The following is a 21254-nucleotide window of genomic DNA, read 5'->3' as shown; positions in this document are numbered from 1 at the left end:
TTGGGTGAAGTGTTGGGTGAATTTGATTTAGTATCATTAGTCTGAATGAATCTGTCTCCGTATTCCAAGGATTTCTTGGAGATTCGTTAATCCTTCAGATTTATTATCCTCAAGATTTAAGTATTGTTATGTTTTCGGAAGAGATCTTATTAATCTTGAGAATTTAGGAATCTAAGAGGCTTCATGCACCTTCAGGAATTTTCCGAAAGTCAATAATCTTGAGAATTCTGAGGATCTTGTGGATTTATGAATCTTTAGGGATAGAGTAAGAATGTTGAATCTTTCGGAATTCATTCCTGAGGATTTGTGATTCTTCAGGATTGGTGGATTGTGATACGCATACCTGATTCTTGAGGATTTATGAATCTCTTGAGAGTCGACTCCAGATTTGAATGTTTTTCTTCATATAAATTAATCTTACCCAAAAGATAAAGTAAGCACAAAGCTAGACAAACACATTGCGAATAGTTGTGGAACACAGAGGATGGTGCCTTCGTAAGCTTTATGCTAAAGAATGAGTATACGCAACATTTAAGCCACTTTTTTCTGATCTTTTAGACAAGATTTCAGCGTGCTCATCGTAAAGCTAATACACTACGCCATGACACCCTAGTAACAGCTACTACATGAGGTTCACATGAGAAATAAATCTATACAATTAATGTTAACAACCACAAAGCTACAACCATCGTTCATATTTCATTCCATCCATTATTGCAATGCTTGACATGGGTGAAATTAGACACCAGCACAAAATCGGCTTAAATCTACCACACCGGCACACAACCATCGCATCGCTCTGCGCAACTCTCGCTACTCTTCGACGGAGATCACCTATAGCGACTTTAATTACGTGTTAAGGGCAGCGCACGGCAAATCACGAAGGGTAACTTCTAATCGATGTCACCATCCTATCGCACACCGACCCGTCCAAAGACATTTTGTTCCGCACGAGCGCGAACAAAACCTAATCCGTCGCAGATCGTCTGAAATTACATCGCCCGCACGCTGACGGATGTCAGTGAACAATTCTACCGAAGCACGTCGGGATGCTATCAGCACAATAGCAACAACACCAAGAACAACAAAAAACACCCAGAGACATCCAGCTACAAGTGTTCCGCAATTATAAAGCGCATGCCACCACCTGACGCTGACCAAACCCTCTCGCCGAATGGTGCATATATTAGATCAACTTGTCGACGTTTCGTTTCGTTCTGTGTTACGTATCGTCCCGTTCGTACGTTCCTCATATATCTGGGGTTTGGTTCGGATGGTGACCGCGAACGCCACGTCGAAAGTGCATCTCTCCACCGGCAAAGCCACACAGGCACGTGTTTTAGGTTGTCGCCGGTTAGTATTGTTGCTACTTCCCTCGGGAGCAGATACGCATGCACATGTCATGTAACGTATGCAAATGGAAATAATTGGCAACACTGGAATGGCTGAAGGTCTTTTGGGGAAACAGTTTAGTAGACGACGATCTCGTCAAATGGCTCATCGGTTATTTTAATACTTTAATACCAAACTTTTACGCAACTCTCGAATGTCTACTAGGGCTCTAGGGGTAGATATGTTCAAGTATGGAAAGATTGAATCATTCAACAAACCGTCTGATAAGGCAGTAAATCTACTCTACACGTGATAACACATAATCTTCCATCCACTCCATCAACAGTACACACCAACGATGGGCATTCTCTGCTTTGAACTTCGCAGCTTGATTGCTTTGCAAGAAATTCTTTGCCGTACGCAAAATAAATAACGACTTTCGTCACAAAAATAAATCGTTCGCCAAGGAAAGCATCAAGAAATAAATATTTACTCTGTACTTCTCAGCGTATATTAACCCACAGCGGGTTTGGTTGGTCCACCTCGCGGACCGCGTTATTATTGTTGGGTGTTTTGGATCTTTGGAGTAGAAAAAAAGCCCCCCCAAGCACGCTAAGTGAATGAAGCTACTGTGCCGGAGAAGGTGCTAATCGGGTGAAGAAGTTAACGATCTGCTGCACTTCTCCGACCGGCCGGTACTGGCTGTTAACTAATAGAGCAGTGTAGCGCTTTGGCGAACACACTTGACCCTAAGCTGCCTCCTAAACAAGGTGTCAATTGAATGTGGAGCTCTCGGCAAACTCAGCCCGCTGATGCGACGAACCGATGCATCGAAACAATGCGCAGCGTTCGATTAAGGGTAGCGAACACCGGTTGCTTCAAATAGCACCTGTTGCATAAGCACCATACACCCGAACGTCATCATTGGCGTGCCGGAAGCAGCAATTATAACCCACTTCCGCCAGGGGCGGGTGTATTACGCCCCGGTAGCCAACCAATCTGTAGCGGCAAAGCCGTTACAAGTGAACCAGCAGTGTATCGCGCCTGTGCCAGTGTACTTCTGGGGCCGTTTTTTTTCTTTTATTTATCAGTAAACAAACAAAATCCTTCTTCAGACCACGGACAGAGTCATTCGCCCATATCAGCTTTTAAGAGAATTGGAAGTGAAGAAACGTCTAGTGCAAACACGTGATATCGAGACAAATATTAGCGTTGTGTACCACAGAATCAATATTATTTCGCACAATTTTGTCCACAACAAAGCGAGTTGAGTGCAATTCTGGCCAGGTTACTGGAGCTGTTATTTTATAACGTCGCTCTCAAGGATTCGGGGGAACTTTGTGTTGTGACGGGAAGTAAAAGGCCATTACCCAATGTAAGCATGAACCTGAGACGAATGTTTCACTGTTTGCTAATGAAATTAAATGGTGGAAGATTTTACGACCCTCGGTGTCCAGCATCTGGTTGTGTTTCTGTGAGCTTTTGGGGCTTTAAAATGTTGACCTGGTAATGGCACTAGATCACTCTACTCTTATTGCTTCCAAACAGTCTGATCAGACAGAGTCTAATCGATAGATCGATAGAATGGCAAATAAATGTGCAATCCCATCTACTGATAACCGTTCACATCAGGATGTTACGAAACAATCCACAATTAAACAGCAATCAAGCAGAATATACACTTCTTCGTCGAAGCGCCGCCACACGTTCATCCGGGAGCGCAATCGAAAGGAACGGAAAACATGTTGAAGTGATTTTGCGATACCCTTCGGACGATTGGCTTTTGATTTGCCCTGTTCCTTTCCACCGCAAGCGACGACCACCATCGCCACCATCGCTTTTAGTCCTGCTCGCATTTGTCCAGGTTGTCCCACAGCTGCCAGCCGGAGCCGGAGGTGTTGAAGAGCGATAAGCCTCTGTGTTACTGTTTACTCCTCGCAGGGCGATAATGCACCGCAGCACACGATGAGTTCGGTGCGCATGCAGACTACTGCGAAGTGCATTTCGGGAAACCAACTCACTCCCGCTAAGCGAATGGGACTAGCAGGGGTAAACACACTCGACGCTGTATCAGCTCACGGAAGGCTCTGATGGATAAATGGATGCTCCCGGTGCGGTATAATCCTGGCAATCGTAACATTAGACACACTTATCACCAAATGACTCAACGAGTTGACGTTGTTTGGTTAAATGTCAATTATGACGTTTAAAAATTTTGAAGAGCCATAGACATCCACAGTTAAAAATAGTGCTTTGCCCGCTGTGGTAGCTTCGAGTGCTTTCAAATGCAGCTTTATCGGTACTGAGGCACACATACGTCCCCATGGTCGATCGCGTCGGTGCATATATTATACAGGGATGGACATGTTTTATTTTTCCTTTTCTTTTTATTTCACCCTTTAATAACAGCTGATAACCGTGTGCTGGAAGCATCGGTGAAAGAATAATACTGTCGATTCATTCTGCCAGTAAATATCGTTCTGTTTCGCACTCACGACATTATATAAATGTTCAAATGTGTAAATTTGAACACGATGTTGAACAAAGGAATATCGTTGGATGATTCTAATGTTGTGTTTAATGAATCTTTCGTGAAGAGCCGTTCACATATGAAACTTTAGTAAGGAGCCATTCTTATTAAGCTTTAGTGAGGAATCATTTATATGAATCTTTTGAGAAGTGTTATTTACATATGAAGCTTTACTGAGAAGCCTTTTAAACGAATCTTTCATGAGGAGTCATTTATATGAATCTTTTGAGAAGAGTCATTCATATGAAGCTTTTGAGAAGAGTCATTCACATATGAATCTTTGGCTAGGAGTCATTCATAGGAATGTTTGGTGAAGAGTCATTCATATGAATCTTTAATGAAGAATCATACATATGAATCTTTAGTGGAGAGTCATTCAAATCAGGATTCCACTTTCAAAAGATTCATTTCCAGGCAGAGCAGGGAGAGATGAGGAAGGGGGGTACTAGTGGACAAGCTCTATGGACGTCATAATCTTATAAAATTCATGAATCTTTAGAATAGAGATTCAGATTCATTCAGTCAGCTCAAAGATTTAACCAATGCTCTAAAAAAACCCAATTTATATTATTAACATTAGACAGTTTCATTCTGCTTTCTAGAACTAAATACTAAACAGCACATTAAACTGAGCGCAATCCATTACACAGTGCTTCGGATACTTAAGAAGATCACGTTTATCTACACAGCCACCCCGTACATACGCCCTTCGCACTTCTTTGTTAAAAACCGGAAGTTTCATAAACGTATCCACTACCCCCCACCCGGTACGATTCTGATTGAGCAATTGGTCTCGCGATCAAAAGTCCACGCCCGAACCCGCTGCGCAAACGCACCGTCTAAGCGCAGGGTTCATCTTTCGCTGGTTGGCCACAAACATTTCACATTCGATGGCCGTTGTACGTCACTTCGCTTTGGGCTTCTTCGCGTTGGAAGCCACGCCGCACAGCGGTTTCACTTTCCCATCCCATACGCGCACAAAAGCAAAAACACCACCGACTGACCCTGCACTCAGCAAATGCCAACCAACTGCAACGGATCGGTTGCTGCATTAGACGGTCGATCACATCCACAAAGCCACCAGTGGCGAGCGAGCGATGACAGCCACCAGTGCCGGAGATCGATCATTGGACGGTGGGGGCAAAGCTACACAACAATATTGAACCACATGACCGAACCCTTGGCCAATGCTCGATGCAACGATCCCGTTTCCATACGTGCACACCCGTACACACACACACACGGACACATGTTTACGCGTAAGCGCGTGCCTATCCGTCACTTGATCTTGTTTTGTGACGATGGCGGAGACTGTGCCTCCGGTGGTCGTGCACGGTCGGCCTTAGATAAGTGCATTCACACTGCACACACTGCCAGTGGTCGGCCCGGGGAAGGGAGGCTTCAAGAACGAACTGGGTCACAACCGTGGCCTTCCTTGTTCCGAAACCAGGCGGCGATGGTATAAAACACACGTGGACATGTGGTTTTTTCCTCCCCCCCCCGGAGAACCGAACTCATCTGCCCAGTGGGAACAGCTACAGCAAACTAACTAACATCATACAAATCGTAACGTTCAATACGCGTTAAATATTCACCAAAAATTCAAACACCCTTGTGTGCGTACAACTCAACGCGACCTATTCAGACGAAAGGTACAACGAGACTAAAGACGGTGCCCGAACACCTAACGTCGCGACATCCGTACGCGCTCGTAAGAGTGTCGTGTACCCGGCAAACGTCATCACCTTCCAGAACGTGCACATTCACTCGAAATGAACCACGCGCTGGTCTCTGTGCACGGTGCGATATCGGTCAAACAGCGCACAGCGACGACGTCATGCATCACGGTACGGGTACGGGCCGCTACTAACAGGCCCCACTAGTTGGCAAAGCAGAAAGAGACGGAGAGAGAAAAAGCGCTCCGGTAGTGTAATCGATACGATCTTTCACTATCAGGTGCGGTACAAAAGCACACAAAAGCACACACTAACCCACACAGTTTCACATCGCGTCCCGGCGAATCTGCCATTTCGCACCCTTTTACGAGAAGGACATAACGATCCACCCCGTCTCGACGTGCGCAATGCACGCAGTGACACTTGGTGGTGATGCCCCCGGCCAGTCTCAATAGTTCGCACACAATTGCACACACGGCTCAAGATCGCGACGGGTCCCTCCACCTGGCGGGGCACTGGTGGTGAAGTAATCGGAATCGGATGCTGCCCGCCAGCGACTGATCGATCGATCGTTGGTGGTTGGTGTTACAAAAAGTCGCAACCCGTCCGGGTAACGTACGTACGTCAAACAAGCCACCGTTTGACCTTGCGCCGTACACGGTTGAGATGCTGTGAGTGGTGTGGAGACCATTTGTGTTGCGATCCACCTGCGATGTAAAGGGGTCGGCTCTAGAGTCTGGCAAACAAATTAATTGAACACCACCAACAAACACAACCACAAAAAAAAGATGCTGTTTGAAGACTATCCCAAACAAAAGCCTACGCAAAAGCAAATGCCGCATTCAACCATCGATGCTCTTTGTGCCGCTCTTATTCTGACGTAATTATCAGCGCCGTACGGTGGTGCTTTAGTTGGCCCACCGTGTACTTCCATTCGCTGCTCGATCGCTGTGTACAGATAATTGCGTATCGATTGCTTATCTACTAGCGTGTTTATGGAGTAGTAATAGCTGATAATTCAACACCTTCGATTAAAAATGGAACCTGTTGTCGTGTGTCGGACGGTTTTTGCTTCCCAACCATTTGTTTGCTTGTTGTTTTTTTTTTGTTTAGTTTGGTTTAGTTTACTCAACCAAGCGATCTTTGACCGGTGTAACAAACACACATGATTGCGTAATGTGCAAATATTGGAAGAATTAACCACCCTCGACGATGCAAATGGTTACGTGTTGTTTAAAGTAATATTCGCGTTGTTTGCCACACACCACAATGCTAATAGTAATAAATTGGAAATCTTCTCTCTTAGTGAAGGAAAACAGCTCGTAAGAAATACGAACTGGAAGGGGAAAAGGTTCTTCCTACTATAATCCTACTCAAAAGATCGATAATTTTAAGTTAGTTTACTTCCATTGCGCGGTAACATATTCAGAACACATTGTTTATTGCGCGACGGTGTAATTTAATTTCTCCAAATAGTACGTGCTTTGAGATTGGCACACAGAAAAAGTGTAAGTGCATTCTTACACGTAAGCTTGCAAATCGTGTATACAATACAGTGCAAAACACCACGTGAGATTAAAAGATAATCAACCTTTTTAAGAAAATTAAACATTAACATTTCACATCTGTTTTTAACACATTTATAACACGTTACATTTTTTTTGAATGCTATACTAACTAAGTTTACAGTGTATTATTGTTTACTGATGGTAATATATACTGTCGATATTTTTAAAAAATGTATGAATTTATTTGAGAAATAATTCTTTAACTCGTTCCACTTGAGCAGAATACAAAACCCTATACAACAACCCAGCAATAGGTGCTGACGCTAGCGCCATCTAGATGTCAGATTATTTCGAGCAGTATTCAGCATTTCGTGCAGATTTTTGCCGATTTCTTTATCGTATTTTAGTTTTTGGATTTGGTTTAATAAACTATTAGCATATTTGAGTAAACTTCTTCTAAAATAGTGTGTAACAACTATTCGTTAATCAGTAAGCCACATATGCTGACAGTTGTGTGCTACCCCTTACGAACAGAGCAACGTAAAGTTACTACAATTCTTCTACATGAAATTGAATAATTTGAACAGATATTTTCTTTATATTCCCTTCAAATGAACACCTAACCACATCAAGATTCATTTGTCCCTTGTCTAGTAATAGAAAAAATGACAAAACATTCTTACCGCTTTGCGTTTATCCGCTTCGGAAACGGCCGAGTTGGAACGGTGCCTAAACAAATCCATCACCTTCGTCATCGGAGACTTGCCGACGTCGGCTCGGCGCACAGCCGTTACCGTGTGGTAGTACTAAAAGGAAGCGAATCGAACACTTTGTGTCAGAGATGGCATGTCTGTTGGAAATTCACAACTGTTCTATCCTACCTGTGCATCACTGCCCGCATGCGGATGTGCCGAACCGTCGCGCACCTTCGTCCCAGCGGCACCGGCCGCAGTTCCTCCCTGAGGGGACGGCTGTTGATGCTGGTGGCTGTGCCGTCCGCCGACGTGTAGGGCCGCCTTCATACTGTTCATTATGCCCCCGGAGGTACTGATGGGGCCACTGCCCATCCCGGTACTATCCTTGTCCGAACCAGATTTGCTACCGTCGTCTTTCTTTTTCTTCGAATCGGAACCCTTCCGTGGCCGGAACACATCGAATATTGTCGGTCTCCGATTCGGGCTGGCAATACCTAAAACAAAGGTTATAAAACAAACACACAAAAAAAAACAAAGCTCATTAACGACCCGAGGTTCAGCGAGAAATAATCGCTCGCAACGCGCATTACCGTGCACGGTCGATTGGTTCAGTACGGGCGCTTCTTCTCCGCTGCGGCGCCGCTCCAACGACCCAGACCGTCCGCCCGATCCAACCCGCTCCGAGCTGCGCGATATGCTTTCGTGCTTGCGATTGAGCTTTTCCTGCTTGAGCATTTCCTTCTCGAGCCGGCGCGCCTCCTCAATCCTCTTTTTAATTACTTGACTCTCCTTCTTCTTCGCTTCCTTCTCGCTTTTCTTCTGCTTTTTGGAGGCACGCGTTGACGACTCGCCGGAAGTGCCCGGGGCGGTCGAAGGACGCTGAAAGTTTCCAGCACTGGCACCATCGACTCCATCCTGGGAGAAAATAGAGCAGAAAATTAATAGAATTCACACATTGTTAGCGCAGAAAGGAATATCCCATAGACGTATTACAGTACTGCGTTATCAACCCGCCTTTGTTCGTTCGTTGTTATCTTTTTAGGTTGCTTCACGCTACTACTATCGCACGGCAAGGACATCAGTCCTAACGAAATTAAGTACTTTGTACCATGGCGATTCGTTTTTGTTACATTTTCTGCACATTCGACACGCGAGTGGCAACGTTACTGATGGATCACTTTCCTCTATCTTATACAAACATTTAATTTCTACTTCAAAGGCTTTAAAAACGATCAATTAAATCACCCATCGACTCCAAACAAAACAAAACTTACAATCACTGCCTTCGTGGGCGACTTCTGTTTCTCGGGACTGCCGGCAAAGGCTGCGTAGTTGGGTTTCGCATTCGCCGGTAAGGTTGCAGCACGACCACCCACCGTCGACGCATCTGCTTTGGACGTTGAGGCGGTGGCCACCGGATCCGGGCGCTTTACCCACACCTCGTCCAACTCGAACGGAATGTTGCTCTTGGATGGTTGTGGTTCTCCAGCCACCGACGATTGTAGTTGCTCCCTGGACAATGCGTTGGTAGTGGTACCGGATTCATAACCGTTCGTGTCAGCTCCCGTTGCCGATGATAGCGAGCCTCTGCTTTGGGTTAGTGGACGGATTTCTACCAGTGATGTGTCGAAGAACCGCCGATCAAGATGGGGCGTATTGAGGTGGGGTGCGGCATCAGGTGAAAAGACGGAACGCACAGAGGTGCGCTGGTTTGTGCCATACTGTTGGCTGCCGCTGCCACTGCACGGAAAGTGAATCGTCTGCGAGTTGAGTGACGCTGACACCGGCAGCAGCGCGATCGTTTCTGGCCGAAGCCGCACACCCGGGCTCGGCAGGTCCGGTTGTTTGTGCTGTTCCTGCTGCTGTTGCTCCTCCGTCTTCGTAACCATGAACCGCGATTTACGTGGCACGGTCGCTTCGTGCTCGTCATCCTGCGTTGGTTTGCCTGCGGCAGACGGTTCCGCCTCATCACTGGGGCCGGTACCGATAACGATCGAGGGTATTGGACCAGCTGATCGGAGCGCAGCCGATGGTGGGGAATGTGATGACAGCTGCTGCTTCTCGTCCTCTTCGTCCTCTTCGCGACACTCGGACAACCGGCGACGGACGTGGAAGGGAAGGATTATGGGCAACGAGGAAGGTCCGAACAACACGTTACTATCCGACCGCCTGCCCGGGCTCATCGGGGGTACTAGCATTCGGAACGGTGCACCGGACACTTCCATCGACGATGGAAGGGCTACCGGCGAGTGGTCCGCCGTAGTGCGACTCTTCAACATTCCCTCCTGCTGCTGCTCATGATCCACTTCCTCTTCCACATCGCTCACCGTACTACTGCCATCGCTCCAGGACGAGGCAGACGGGTGTCCACCAACATTGACCCCAGCACCGCCACTGCTACCACCGCCGGTGGCCGGTCTGCGCAGTGCTCTGGCATCACGACGATGGCCCACTTCGGCAACACGCTGCGGCGGTAGACCATGATCGTCCCCAAAGTCCGAGTCCGAATCTGACCGAATTTCCTCAAGGCCCTGCATACGGCTATCGATCAGCTGCTCGAAATCTTCATCCGTCACCGGACTACCCACGTACACTGGCGTACCGTCACTGCCCCAGGACATCGTACTAGTCATCCTTATCGGTTTATGCGGTGTTGCTTTCGCGTTAGACTGCAATCGAAAAGCGACCACATCGGGCGCCTTCAAAAAGTCATCCCTTCGCGGTAGGTGCTCCTGCATGAATTCGACCCGCTTCTTCATGCGTCGCTTCGCCTCTTCCATCTCCAGCGCCAGTCGACGTTCGTTTTGCTGTTCGTCCGGTGCGGCAGTACCGTTGTTGTTCTTCGGCGAGGGTGCCATCGATGCGGCAAGTGGCTGCTTTTGCTGCTCCAGCATCAGCAGCCCAGCGGTAGTCGTTATGCCGCCGTTAGATGAACCGTCCATTTAATTAATCTAAATTTGCTTTCGCTGTGCACTGTGGCAAACGGCGTACCGTGATGCTTTGGGGGGTTACTTCGCTTCCCGGTGCGATTAATTAGGGTTAATTTATTTGTCCACTTCTTGCTTCGGGGCTGGGAGGCAGTCTCTTCCCGTTTCGATTTCTTATCGTTACTTTCTGCTCTGAAGGATATTTTGGTTTTCCGTTTCAATCCGGGCGCTGCAGTACAATGTTCCGATGCAACACGCGCACCGGAATGCACTGTGGCACTGTGTTGCAGAGCTACCAACAATGTGTTCTTTCTACGCTAATTGCAGCTGTGTGGTTTGCTGCTCTGCGCAGCTGGAAATTGGATACGTGTCACCTTCTTTCATCTTCGAAACAATCAACCGTAACTGTTCGTTGCCTAGCGGAGAATGAAGCAAGGAAGGGTACAAATCATGAGCTGATAATCGAAATGTAAAATATAATCAACATCTACACGTTCTGTTCCAATCCGATACATAACCGAGACGGCAAAGGCGTGGCGTGAGTAGACTACAGGCATGAAACTTCATATTGATTGGAATTCCAAGAACTCTGTCAAAAATTTCAATAGCTCAAATTGGAATTCGAAGAACTATCTCAAAAATTTCAAAAGCTCAAATTGGAATTCCATTAACTCTTTCAAATTTCAAATTTCAATAGCTAAATTTGGAATTCCAAGAACTTGCTCTAAAATTTCGCTAGCTCCAATTATATCTCTATATAACCATATATATTATACAACCATCACCAATCAGCTGCAATATCAATTTTAATGAAGGTCTAAAAAAGAACCCTTCACGGCTAGCACAGTTTATGGGCTGTGTCAAAGTCGAGGAGTTCTGGAAAAAGAATTGGAATTCCAAGAACTCTCTCCAAAATTTCAATAGCTCCAATTATATCTTCAAAAACAATCACCAATAGCAAAATCAATTTTAACGAAGAGCTCAATAAACAACCCTTCAAGGCTAGCACAGTTAATGGACTGTGTCAAAATCGAGGAGTTCCTGCAAAAGAATTAGAATTCCAAGAACTCTCTCACTAATTTCAAAAGCTTAAATTGGAATTCTAAGAACTTTCTCATAAATTTCAAAAGCTCAAGTTGGAAATCTAAGAACTCGCTTGAAAATTTCAATAGCACCAACTGTATCTTTAAAAAACAATCACCAATCAATTGCAATATTACATTTTTAACGAAGATCTCATGAAATAATCCTTCGCGGCTAGCACACGTTGTGGACTGTGTCAAAGTGGACCATTTCTAGCAATAGACAAACCAGAACCTGGACGCAAACAAACACCATTTAATGTCAGAACTTACGATGGCAAATACGCTGATAAGAAAATATGACGAGCAGATTATGTCCAAGAAGAAAAGCCCCTACAAAGTTGAGTTTGAGCAACAGCTGTCTGTAGCTGCAACTGGTTCGCCAGCAAATAGGGCTAAGAGATGATAACGTTTTGCGTATTCCTTTCTCTCACTTTCCCCATCTTAACAGCCACCGTATCACATCGCTTGCCAATGTTGACTGTGTTGACGATAAATGGAGCCATCAACGCTAACGGGCTGTTTGTTCGCTAACTATTTCACAACCATTATCCCAACAACATTCCAAAGAAAATCTACCACGGCTGATAACGGAGGGCGATGCGCAGAATACATTCCAACTGTAGACTGTACGCAGTTTTGGATCGTTTCAAGATGTGTACAATATTTTGTAATGGAAAAGCATTATTTATACTTAACTGCACCGAACCATGCGCGGACGACAGACTCAAATTGGTTGTTATGACACAAAAGAATTCAGTGCATCGAATCTCAGACGCTTCGCTCTTAACAACCGCACACAACCAAACTACCAAGCAGCCCACTTTAGCTGGCCCTGTCTACTTAAAAGGGCACACGTGTACCCCTCGGCCGAGGTGGGGTGTGCTACCAAACACCACGCCAGTCCCGGAAATTGTACGCCCGACCGAACCGGCAGAAAGCCCTTCCGTACAGGGCGAAAGGCCCATATGTGTGTATTAGAATGGCAAATACGGCGGTGTGCGGTCCGTCCGTTGGGCGACGTTCGGGCATTGATGTGCAAACACGGGCCGGGATGGCAGTATGTTTGCTCACCGATAACCGAGCAAAGTAAAGCACACATACACGCCAACGCGGAACTGGAATGGTGGATACTTTGGGGGGTATTGAAATTTTCCACCCCACGATACCCTTTGCACGAGGCGATGTCCAATGAAGGTGACAAATAATCACCCCAAAACCATCACGTAAACAAACACCATCACTGTACAGCACGTTCCCTCATATAGAACAGTCAGTCAGTCAGTCAGTCAATGTGTCCGACATAAGGCTCAAGCCGTTGCCATTTTGTCTGTGAACTCTTGGTGTACAATATATCAACGTGTAACACTGCTCCAGACAATTCTAGAAAAAGACCCCACAGAGGAAGAACACCACATCCCAGGCATATAGTGTACAAGCGTTCAGCTTCAACCAAGCTGACGAGAGAAAGTCAATTAGTATGCGCGTTCAACCATGCTAGAGCGAAGGGTTGGAAAGCAGAATAGGTCACGAACGAACGACTCGTCTCACCGCCAAACAGCTGAAGTTGGCGAAGTTCATTGAACTGGACGCTTTGTGTTGTCCAACACCGCCCGGTCAAAGGTTTTGTTATTCATTCGGCAGTATGCAAACAGCCACTCCAGAGGTTGTATCGTGCGGGGGTTTGATTGATCAGAAAGAACTAGGATGGTCTCTACTTTACTACCACCTCTATCCACTGTTTTTGACATTAAGAATTGACAGTTGAATTTCTTAATTGCACAACGTAGTCCCCGGCGTAAGATGTCGTCTCAATATCAATACATCAGTAAGTATACATAGTAAGCATAGTTTTAATTCGGTAAGTAATTTTTCGCCATTTTTCGCCTGAAGTGCGAATCAATTGACTAGTATTGAGTGAATCATGAATCATAATGAATCTTTGAACTGAATGAATGAATCTGAATCTGTATTTCAAAGAATCATGAATCCTCCAAGCTTCATGAAACATCCAAGATTCATGACCTCCAGGCGAATCTAATTCTGATTCATGAATTTAAATGAATCGAAATCTGTATTCTAAAGAATCATGAATACTCTAAGATTCATGAATCATCCCAGATTTATGATCTTCGCTCAAACACCCTACGAGAAGGGGTATGAACAACCAAATGTACTAACGATTCAAGAATCTTTACAGAATCGATTCTTGATTTGAATGACTCCTCAATAAAGATTCATATGAATGACTCTTTTTTAAAGATTCATTAAACACAGTACTATAATTGACGTCATATTTTGCCTCAAGTAGGTAAGAGTAACAGAACAGTTAATTATAGTTGAGATCGAACTACAAATTGTAATGGATAAGAGTAACTTTTATTCTAAAATATCATCTCGATGCCTGTGAGCATCTTCTCGAATCACCTTTGAAATGCGGCCGAACAGACCATACCTTTAGTAATGAAGTGGCTCCACGCGGTAAGTGTGTTTGCCGTAAAACTTGTAATTGCCCTCGCGGCACTTTTGCAAAAACGTGATCAGCTGATCACGAACACGGTGTATCGATACAACTCGTATCTCCACAGCAAAACGGTACTGTACGTAATGCTAAAATCGTATCCCAAACTGTAAAACGCACCCAAAACAGCACATTCAAATGCAAGGGTGCACATGTACTGGGAGTGTCGTTGACAATTGTGTGCGTACGTGCAGTTGCAACACCAATAACTCACAATGTTTCGATTGTGTGCTATAAACAAAACAACAAAAAAAAATGGTACCGTCAAGAATCAGATACAAACATTTACCCATCGTTAGCCGCATTTCATTTGCATTCGTTTCAGTGTCGAAGCTGTTGCAGCAAACAAACCCATCAACTGATATGTGTGGTCGGAATACATAATGCCATACCCCGTCTCCATAATGACATCTTATAGTCCCCACTAAAGCAACACGTACAATCCAATGGCCGTAAGTTTCAATACTTCCTTAAAACACACACACAAACACACCCAACCCATTGAAACTTGGGCGACTCGGTGAAGGAGGCGCAAGAATTCGACGCAATCTTGACGCAAACAAACACAAGGTGATAAGACAACGGAGTGGCATCCAAACATTGCTGTCCATCGGGTGTGGACGATGTACTTTTGGTTGAAGTTTGGGATGTTACAGCTAGAACCGTGATGAGTTTTAAGCAAAACCCCATTTGGGAGACCTTGACATGAGCTGGGCCCACTACCCAACGATGTATTCTCGAAGAATTGCTATCTAAGCGAGCTATTCTTCATCGTAGATAAGTGCGGTTTAAATTTAAAACTCCTACCCAGAGCGCAAATAAATCATCACCATGTGTTTTTTGTTTGCACAAACCAATGCAAAGAACAAAGCGGCATGTTAGCGCTTCGTTGGATGGAGTTTTTTGATTGGAACGCTTGGTAAAAATAAAGCAATAAACCAACGCGTCGTCTAAGGGAAAAGAGAGCACAGTCTCACACTAGAACATCATCTATTTCGGTGTCATTGCATTATGCACGGTGATTCGTATTTATTTTGCGCTATGCAACGACATGTGGAGACGATTTTTGGGCTAACAAATTGGGATCGCCACATCACCGCAAAAAAAAAAAACGGGAAGACAGCGACACGAGGTAAACATAAACAACACATTCCGACAGATTTATGCGTTTTTCGCCACACCGAAAGGAATGATTAATGAATAATTATTAGCTCTCGGTGTATCTAAGCAGCGTGATGAGCTTTGCTTCCTGTTACATCCAAAATGTTCTTTTTTCTTCAAAAAGATAAACTACTACAGTCAAGTCTCTCTCTCAAAGATAGCAAGTCTCCCTAAGATGAACATTTCTGACAGTCCCTTCATGGTCAATACAGTTTATGTCTCTCCAAGCGGCAAAGTCTCCCTATCATCATTTTCTCTAAGCTGCACACGATGTTAAGTGCACCAATGACTCTCTAAAGGTAGCCGGACACGCTAGCTACAAGTAGCCAGCTACATTTGACGTCTATAGCTTTCCATTGTTCTCTCGTCACCGGCTTGTATCCCAGATAGGCGGGATACGAGCCAGCGACGCTGCTGACAGCTCAGCGACCGCAAAGGTTATACTAGTCGGGTTAACGAGTTGATGCATGTTCGGTGAGAAGATAATTCGCGGATTTGAATTTCCGCCGTTGTAACCGGCGTTTTGAAACCGAACATTGTTATGATTTTCCAATTGTTATGATTTAAAGGAGCATTACGGCGAGTATTATTGAATGTATGTCATTTGTTAAACACAGTATACACACAAACGCTGCCGATGCATTTCAAGGCCACACTACAGTTTACCTTCCAATTCTTGCACGTGTTATATGGGAAATTATTGCGTGGAAGTAATTTCGTAAATAATACACTTGGTTAGCGCATAGCCTTTACCTTTGAACATTGAAAGAAATTACGTGTAAAGAATTTCCCCGTTAATTGTATTTCTAATGGTAAAATCGCTAGATGAAACAAAATATAACATATTAACATAATCGCGTACTGCGCAAACTTGTATACTCATCAGATAACTGTGTTCGTCTAAACAAGAATGTTTTCTTCAAAATTTAATAGATTCGAGAGTAAATAGTAATTACAACTTGTATAACTAAGTGTTAATAGTTTGTTAACATGAAGAATTCGTGATTATTGAAGACGTCATCGGATCCATCAACTTTTACGACATAAACACACCGACATGTCGCTTGACCGACGATTGACAGCCACAGCAGCAGCGACCGCAGAAGGCCCGAAAACGTTAGCTACTTGTAGCTGTCCCTACGTCAATGAACCCCGTTGAAGAACAAAGGAAAATCGCTGGCTGTCAAATGTAGCTGGCTACTTGTAGCTAGCGTGTCCGGCTACCTTAAGGATGCCATGTTTTGGGGTTTGCAAATGACAGTTCGTGAAGGCTGCGTTTACAGTGTGTGGTTGAAGTCTTTTGCCATACGAAAATGGTATACCTTTCGAAGGGTGTTTCTTTCCCAAAGCTGCAAGTCTCATTAAGATAGCGGTCCCTTCAGCTTGCAGGTTAGAGAGCCTTGACTGTATTTGTTATAAATAACCATAAGTAGTAAGAGCAGTTCTGTCGGGAGGCAACAAGGCTATCCAAACTTCAATGAAGTGGGTTCCAACAACACCTCGATCTATTGGATTACTTTTTCTTAAGTTGGTAGTCTTAACATTAACTGAATAAATACATTTCTTGAGTGCTGAATTCTACATGATAAAGGAAAGGTTTAGTGAGCGGTCATGACTAGGAGTTTAATTTACTCTTCTAGACAAATTTGAGGATCTTCTCCTTCTACTCCTCCTTAATGGAGTTCCTCCTTATTTCTACAAGATGGAGCATCTTCTTCTTTGTCGGCACAACAACCTAAGAGAGGTCTAGACCTGTCATTTCTGGCGTTCTTTGACTTTATTTACCCGTAGCCAGATATTCAGTCCTGCGTACGCAGGGTAATGGTGTGGATGCGATTTTGGACCGGGCCTGTCGTGTGGAGACCGGCACCGCAACCAATACACCACCGAGCCGCCCCTGTAGTTTGGACGTTAATGTCCAATAGAATTATTCTACGTGTATACTACAGTATACTAAGAATACTACTCAAATTTATTCTCATAAGTAAGCATGCAAGTTATACTAGGTTTAGCCGTAAGACAGATCTTGAAGCACATGAAAAAATCTTAAGTTACTAACCAATCTCGGAGTAAAACAATCTTATGCATTGTTTAAACTAAGAACTGCTTTCCAATAGGTTACGAATGACGTCATTTTATGATCGACAGTGATCATCGATATCCGAAGAATAAAGATTGTCGATTATGCGAATTTACTGTCTCAAGGATGGACGAGATAACGCGACATTGTAATTGGCTTACAGTAATCGCACAACTGAAAGGTCCGCGCAGTTGCTGCTGCTGATGGAAATCACACTTTACTCGCACCCGCCCGCACAAGTGCGGCCCCCGGTGACAGTTTATTGCACATATTTTCGTCCACGTTGTCGACACCATGATACAACGATTTAAATGTTAATCAAATCCCACACAGAAACGGGCAGGAGAAGGTGTGACGTGATTGCACACAGGCAAACGTTATGCCTTTGGAAACGGGTCAAGGTAATAGAAGTGGTAAGAAAGAGAGAGAAAGAAGAAAAAAAACGCTGCAAATATGCAAAACAAATCGAAAATGAATAATAATGCGGTGAATTTCAGCAGCACGATCAGTTCAGCAGAAATCAAACACATTTCCAGCATACATCATTTCGAGGGAGGAGGCAAATAAATCCAATCGATGCATTTCTTCGGCTGTCCAACCTTGAAAGCAAATCACATTCCGCGCGTAAGTTTTTCAATGTCGGCCAAGGCATTACCGTATCGATGCGACCAATTAGCATGTGATGAAATGCAACTGCAGCAACAAACTGCAGCGACAGAACGAACGGTTGAGACCAAAGGCAGCAAACACTTATCTCACTGCCAACAGTGCAGTGCTTTGTGGTGGCAGCAGTGCCGCCCGCGTTACGGTGGCGTGCAAATTTCTCGACCCATTCGTTAATATTCCCCCCCCCCCTCCCCCTCCCCACTCCCCTCGGTGTGGCAGTGGTATGTTGCATTCCGCTACCACAGCTGTTTTCAATTAGAATGTCACCAACTGGTCTCCGCAGTCCGCAAAGATCAATTGCTCCAAACGAGCGAGGGAATTAAATTGAAGTTAATGGTTTATGTAAAACACACAAGTCGAGCGCCGACCAGTGCGTGTTTGTCGCAAAAGCTCGATCATATACGAAAGCATCATTCGTTGTGACAGTTAACCTGATGAACGGGCAAAAACGAGATAAACTTATAGAAAACTTGATTTCATTTTTTGAAATTCATTTTCATAAAAACATCATAAAATTTTGAATATTGTTTTTTAACTTAAACGAAATATGAAATATTCCCAAGAATTCCTCAATTCCTCGATTCTAGCGTCAAATAGATAGTTCGAATATTTTATTATTGTTATAATCGAAATTACACATTTAAATTTTAAAACAAAAACCCATATCAAGATATATTTCAAACATCAACAAATATTGATCCCTTTTTCCCCTAATTAACTATAATTACTCTAGAATTTTATAATTATTGTGTTCCCCTTTTCAAACGATTGTGTGTACTGTCGAGGTGGCGTGATGAGTTAAGCACACAATACAGAAAAAACGCAACTGAGGACGGTAGATCATTACCGCTCCGAAGGGGCTCGAAAGACCACTGAGCAATCATTTGAAGTGAAGGTGCGACTGCGTTTTTCCTGCTCACCATGGGTAAACACCTGAACATCGCATCAAACCTTGCCATCCTTCAATTGGCTTGCCAATTGGGACAGGGGTCCCCAGGGGATCTGCAAAGAATGGCACGAATTCTGAAGCATGTCTTATCTTTGTTTGCGTACAACGTAAATAATAGATGCATCTTACAAAATGAGGTTATAAGTAATTCAAAATTGATAAAAAAGAATTATCAACTTTCATAAACAAAACACCTTGTGATGAGCCGAAGAACCCTGTACAGGAGAACCAACACGCAGCACAAAACGGTGGCATGACAAATGTACACCTCCCGGGTAAGCACCTGCGAGGATTAGAACATCGATAAGCCGGCTGCCTGATGGACGTATCACCCCCGTACCGGGTACGTAATGATACGATCGCTAAAACCCAAAACAGCTTGCGTGAGAGGGTTAATTTATTTCGCGTGCGACCTCTTCGGTGTGTGCCGCGGTGGTAGTTTAAGGCCAGCCGCCGGGTAAAATACACCCATAACGATGGTCGGTTGGTTTGGTTTACCGGCGGTCTCCTTCCCGACCTTTGCACAACTTAAAACCGATCCGATCGAAGGAGAGTTTCCCGCACCGGTGCCCTAACGGCCCGGAATGCTCACTTTCGCTGAGCGATTAAGTGGAAATATTGATGTGTTCGATAAAATCACAGCACAACCGTGGGGAGGGGGGGTCCAGCAGTATTTAGCTTCAGACGCGATCTAGCTAGGGGAAGCACGCGAATGCCGGTGGAGCAACATGCACCAATCACTGTAAAAGCAGCCGATTGTCGTATGATAAATGGCTCCGCCGCTCCGATGGTCGGCTGCAACGGACCGGCGACTGATTTACGAGAAGCACAATCGATAGCCAGCGGATGGTAATAAATTAAGCGTAACGTGGGACCTTTTACCGGGTGATTTGCAATTTTTCATGCATTGAACAAGCATGTTCTTTGTTTGTTTTGATAAGATTTACACACATCGATAAATGAAGCACCTAGCAAGGGAAAATCAAATGGTAAAAATTGTACTTGTAGATAAATTTAAAACATTTTACAGCGTTCGCGACTCATAGTAGAAATACCATTGGCCGGAATCATACACTAAGCCAGTTTTTTTTTTTGTATGACGTTTTGACGTTTCCAGGCTTATCCGCTTACAGCTCGCCATACAAATAACAAGCCAAGTTGAGCCTAGGAAGCAAGGATTAGATTGGTTTCCCAATGAACGTAGCTAACCCAAGCTCGACAAATGTCAAAACAAAGAACTTTGCTAGCTGGTCTAAGTCAGGTTAGGCCATGTTTCCCGTGTGCGAAAAATGTAAACAATTTTTTTTTACGAAAACAACTGAAAAAGGATTATTTTAATATTCAGATTTGTATATTAATTCATTGCATTGAAATTAAAATTAAATTACTAAACTCAAATCGATTTTCCTCAATTTGTAGTTTACAAAAATGATCCCTGGTGTCATTCTTTATGTCAAAATGATATGTCCTTTACGAATCTGTACAGAATGATACAGCCCGGTTCCTGGAGTATTGGACAGATACAGACTTAAAGCATAAGCTTTCTAACTTATAGTATGATCTGCCCCATTATTGGTCCCACCGCACTACACTCCTTCATTGTTTTTCTAACAATTCTTTACATAAAATATACAACAAAAAAACACCTTTTTCTAAGTGGATATCTTACAAAAACAAATCCAAACCCATCAACTTTAAGGGTATTCACGTCAAACCTATTTATCCAAAAGCATAAATTACTAACCAAACATATGATTCACAATAGATTTACCACCGTCTACCCTACGCCGCACGTTTGAGTTCCGGCCAAGCTCTTGTTACACACACTTTCCACCATTGTTCCAACCAAATTGTGCGTTAAGCGTATCATTTTCACCGAGTGATACGATACGTGCTAACCAAACCGGGCCGGGTGCCCATGCGTCTGTAATTTAATCTTTAATCCAATTTAATCGTATCCCCCCCACCCACCGAGCGATAAAGCATTCCGACGCACCCTGTCCGGTGATTCATATGTCGCCTTTGCCCCGGCGGGTGCGAAAGTCCCATGCGGTCAAAGTCATCGCAAGTCACCGAAAAGTGCACAGGAGGGGGCAAAAAAAACGCGCAATGAAAACATTCAATCTG

The 21254-nt window shown here is 44.3% G+C and overlaps 1 protein-coding gene across 1 annotated transcript in view; it reads right to left on the bottom strand.

Moving 5' to 3' along the window:
* LOC128709180 (uncharacterized) overlaps window positions 1-10683 on the bottom strand; it is a 44870-nt gene extending 34187 nt beyond the window's left edge. Inside the window, exons 1-4 of the mRNA XM_053804164.1 lie at window positions 9016-10683; window positions 8332-8656; window positions 7928-8235; window positions 7730-7852 (exon numbers count right to left, since the gene is read on the bottom strand). Coding sequence (XP_053660139.1) covers window positions 7730-7852; window positions 7928-8235; window positions 8332-8656; window positions 9016-10683 — 2424 coding nt within the window. The remainder of the gene's footprint in view (window positions 1-7729; window positions 7853-7927; window positions 8236-8331; window positions 8657-9015) is intronic.
* Window positions 10684-21254: the final 10571 nt, after the last annotated feature.

Source organism: Anopheles marshallii, chromosome 2 (genome assembly GCF_943734725.1).
Source record: "Anopheles marshallii chromosome 2, idAnoMarsDA_429_01, whole genome shotgun sequence".
Taxonomy (NCBI): Eukaryota; Metazoa; Arthropoda; class Insecta; order Diptera; family Culicidae; genus Anopheles; species Anopheles marshallii.
The sequence above is the reverse complement of the archived record's forward strand: the minus strand, read 5'-3'. Positions and strand labels throughout refer to the sequence as shown.